Source organism: Pundamilia nyererei, unplaced genomic scaffold, assembly GCF_000239375.1.
Source record: "Pundamilia nyererei isolate P.nyererei 1_Seehausen unplaced genomic scaffold, PunNye1.0 scaffold00073, whole genome shotgun sequence".
NCBI lineage: Eukaryota > Metazoa > Chordata > Actinopteri > Cichliformes > Cichlidae > Pundamilia > Pundamilia nyererei.
This window is the reverse complement of record NW_005187474.1, coordinates 355,828-359,890: the sequence shown is the minus strand read 5'-3', so window position 1 is coordinate 359,890 and position 4,063 is coordinate 355,828. Positions and strand designations below refer to the sequence as shown.

The 4,063-nt window shown below is 41.4% G+C and overlaps 2 protein-coding genes across 3 annotated transcripts in view; one reads left to right on the top strand and one right to left on the bottom strand.

Annotated features, from left to right (window-relative positions):
* pla2g12b (phospholipase A2, group XIIB) overlaps positions 1–1,525 on the top strand; it is a 4,297-nt gene extending 2,772 nt beyond the window's left edge. Inside the window, exons 2-4 of one of the 2 annotated variants that reach the window (XM_005737050.1) lie at positions 387–463; positions 596–761; positions 871–1,525. In XM_005737050.1, the coding sequence (XP_005737107.1) occupies positions 387–463; positions 596–761; positions 871–989 (362 nt within the window). In that variant the 3' untranslated portion in view covers positions 990–1,525. Of the gene's footprint in view, positions 1–386; positions 476–595; positions 762–870 lie in introns of both variants that reach the window. The other variant, XM_013911841.1, reaches the window with a different exon arrangement.
* Positions 1,526–2,502: 977 nt separating this feature from the next.
* oit3 (oncoprotein induced transcript 3) overlaps positions 2,503–4,063 on the bottom strand; it is a 6,848-nt gene continuing 5,287 nt past the window's right edge. Inside the window, exons 8-9 of the mRNA XM_005737049.1 lie at positions 2,973–3,084; positions 2,503–2,802 (exon numbers count right to left, since the gene is read on the bottom strand). Of these exons, the coding sequence (XP_005737106.1) occupies positions 2,650–2,802; positions 2,973–3,084 (265 nt within the window). The 3' untranslated portion in view covers positions 2,503–2,649. The remainder of the gene's footprint in view (positions 2,803–2,972; positions 3,085–4,063) is intronic.

The window sequence follows — 4,063 nt, the reverse complement described above, 5'->3', positions numbered from 1 at the left end:
ATGTGGGATAAAACCAAGCTCAGAGTCAAAAATAACACCCAGGTTTTTCACTTGTAGCGAAGGACATAGTGAAAATGCCTCTAATTTAGACAAGAGTTTCTCTCTCTGAGCCTCAGGACCGACGATCAGGGCTAAAGTACTTCTTTATTGATCCAAGATAACATGCCTGGGCCTCAGGCTTCTTATACCGAAACCTGAATGCATCTGTTTATCAGTGGGAGTTTAGCTTTCCCTCGTCTCAATCATCCATATACATGTTCTCAAACAGAAGGTATATCTTATCTGTGAAATGATACACACCTGAGGATGAACAGGAGCAACTCATGAAATTTGTTTGCTAACGCAGTCAAGTTCAAGACCTAAATGAAGCTTCCATGTTTTCTCAGGAGAACTTCCTCAACCTCGTCCTGGCTTCCAGCTCTCAGAGCCCAACGGCTGCAGCACCTCTCTGGTGGGATTCCAGGTGAATGCTGCTGTAGGTTGCCTGTTCATAGCACCAACAGCTTTCAAAGCAATATCATTAACAACCTTAATGGCTGTAAAAGCCACATGTTCGGCTTGAGCAGACTGTGCTGACACAATCTATCTCTGACAGCTTGACCTGGGGATCCCTGCTATGACAAAGTGCTGCAACCAGCTTGACATGTGCTACGAAAACTGCGGTACGAGCAAGTACGACTGTGACTCCAGGTTTCGCTCGTGCCTGCATGGCATCTGCTCTGACCTTAAGAAGAGTCTGGGGTTTGTTTCGAAAGTGCAAGGTGAGATATTTAACTTTCCCCTCTTCCTGCCTGTGCATAGCCACAAGTTGTCAAAGAAGAAAAAATAAATTAATCAGCGTCCCTCCTCTCTCATATTTTTTTCTCCTAGCCTGTGAATCGATGGCAGACGCTCTCTACAACACAGTTTGGACTCTTGGTTGCAGACCTTACATGAACAGCCAGAGGGCAGCGTGTGTCTGCGAGGGAGAGGAGAGAGATGAACTGTGACACAGAACACTATGGACATCATCTGTGTGCTTTTGAAGACAACTAACAGAGTCATATTTTCACACGCATAGCGTGCATTTATAGGCTTCTTTTTTTTTTCCTTCATAGACAAGATGCCTCACAAGAGCCCTCTCAAGATTCAGAGGCCAGAGATTGAAAAAGACATAAAAGAGGAATTTAAGTGAACAATTTCTTTGGATTTATTCACAATTGTTCGTACATATTCACTCGCCATGCTCCTCATTTTAGGCCAATTGACTCTATGACTCCATTACCATAAATTACTTGATGACTCCAAACAAAGTGTGTGACGGGAAGATAGAAAGGATACTGTCACCGGATTAATTTCCTCTAGACAGAAAGACACCAGATAATTACTGTGGTGCTCAAGGCTCCTTGTGTGCTGCTATCTTAAATTTGTCAAGCTGCTCAAACCTTAAGTCAGTGTCATGTAAATCTAATGCCTACTATGTTAATGCTTGATGTAAGTTATTTGCCAGTTATTTGTTATGTTTATGAATACATTAAAGACTAATTGCAGCTAAACTGACACGATTAACTCCAGATTAATTGTCGGAGTGATGAAGCTTATGCATAATTTCCAGACGCGGGGTTCTGATATTTCTTTCCCAGCACACTGTGATGTGTGGCGTGCTCCTCATCGATTACACCAAGCAAATGAGTCAGAACGCATCTTATAGATGTTTTAGATGGGGTGGGGGGGTTTTTAAGTTGGAGATGGGGTGAGAAATAAACCACTTCCATAAATCCACTAAGTCTCTAAGCTGTAATCAAGCCTGGGAAATGCCTGAAAGTGTGATCCAGAAAATTATCTCTCATGTTGTAGCTGTTATGAGTGATGTGTGGCGCCTTTCTCGCTTTTTAATCGAAATGTCATTCACTTTAAGGTCAGCATAATGTGCTGCAAGTCCAACAGACGCAAACTTGTTATGATGTGTTAATGAGAATAAAAGTTATCTCCAACAATATAAATAACAGCAGAAGGAGGATATACTGTATACACATATATACAGTGCGCTTGGCTTCTTTGTGTCTATGTCTATATTTATTTACTCTCCGGATTACCAGATCAACTGAACTGGACGATTCCTTTTTAAAGGGGTTCCATCATGCTTATGTCCATCTCTATATTTTTATTTTTGGACTCTACTAAAGCTGCTCAAAATTATCCTTATTCATCTTACAACTGGCCTTGGTGCCAATTGTCAGTTCAAGCTGTTTTAACTCCTCTTTCTTTAAACCATCTTTTTTCTGCTTGGCTTCTTCTCAAAAAAAAAAAAAAGGTGGGTGTAGAAGGTGGGTGAGGTTTTCTTATAGCCAGAGCTGGGTATCCCTTTCTTTGACATCTTACAAATTACAAGAGTACAAAACAAGTCTGAAACTGAATGTTCAGCACAGTCTAAGATCTGAGCTTTTGGCTCATAAGGATTACGTGCACAAACACTGACACGCTGACTTTATTATCTCAAACTCTACGCATGTTTAATCTGGAAAAGCGCCACTCAAATAGTGTACGAATGACAGAAAGTGAGAAAAACCATAAAGTGTTCACTTCAGTTTAAATGCAACTGTGCTGATTGTTTAATTTCATGGCTTTTTTGTTGATGTTTGTGTTGATAGCATTGTATAATTGCCATGATTAAGGCAGGATAATGATGGGGCCTGCGCTCAATGCGTGCTGCTCCTGAGGTTCATCCGTCTGAACCTCCCGTCGGACGCGTCCCCGACAGCGCTGAGCACAGCGGGAGTCTCCTGCCCGGCACACTAGCACCTGGCAGTGCAGGAACACTTGCTGTAAACAGAGGAAGCAAGCTTGTTTTGATATTTTGAGACTGCCTTCACAGTGTAAAGGATTCTGCTAATTCACATGGTCTATTAATACAGTCTTTGCAGTATAGAGCTATGCAGGCATAAGCCCACACACATTCGCCAGCTGGCTCCCAGCATGCTCCTTTTACTCACTCGGTTGTCCTTGCCAATGAACTTGAAGACGGGGACCTGGTAGTGCTTAGAGAGCTGGTCCTTTGACGAGTACTGTGTCATTGTTTCATCAGCAATACATCTGCGTAGGAAGCCAAAGAGAGAAACTAGAGTCACACATGCATCTTAATGCAGTAAAAAGAGATCCATAAATGTTTCTAACAAGGCACTTCATTAAGAGATTAGATGCTTCAAGGTCCTGACAGCCTGCCGCATTTGTTGGCAAACATGAATATAGATTTAGTGATGACCTATTGTGTCTGCAGAGGAAAACTCTGCATTCACTGGAAAAAAGCGTGTTTCATACATTTTAAAAATTTTGTTTCCATTTTTCTACCCAAAACTATGTGTTGTATTTTTTCTGAACTAGTCAGAGCACAAGACAGAGTGACATTTTTCAGCTGAAAGAGGGATTTCCGGCTTGATAACTGTTGAGCACCTGATGCCAAGAAGACCTTTATAAGACACAGCAGTGGGATCTCATACTGATGACATTTACTACAATAACTGGAACTCAATGCACTTCTATTGTTAGCAAAGTAGAAACGTCTTTTCTCTCTGTGTGTGTGTGTGTGTGTGTGTGTGTGTGTGTGTGTGTGTGTGTGTGTGTGTGTGTGTGTGTGTGTGTGTGTGTGTGCGCGCGTCACACTTTAAATGGTCAGTTCAGTTCAGCTGCACATTTCTAGGAGTGACTCTGCATAAAAAGTGTGAAGCATGTTTGGTTCTGTCAGGCTTATCGTTGAGATTCAGTCCTAAACAGGGAAGGTGGACAGAACTCCGTCTGAGGAGTTCACAGCATGTATGAAATTTTCAGCGACGTGAGTACTACAAATAAGTAGTACTACAGTAGTTTAGTTTATACCACGAAACCATTAATAACATGTTTAAAAATCTGCTCAAATAAAGTAAAATCTGTTTGCGTGGCTATTTACACCAGACTGATTGTTTTGATTATTTCTTCAGACATCTATCTGTCTATCTGTCGCCTGCAAATGTAAAGACAATTTTTAATTTAAAGTAGATTATTGCATTATATCTTTGGCCAGTAGAGGGCTGCAAAACAGACAGTGATT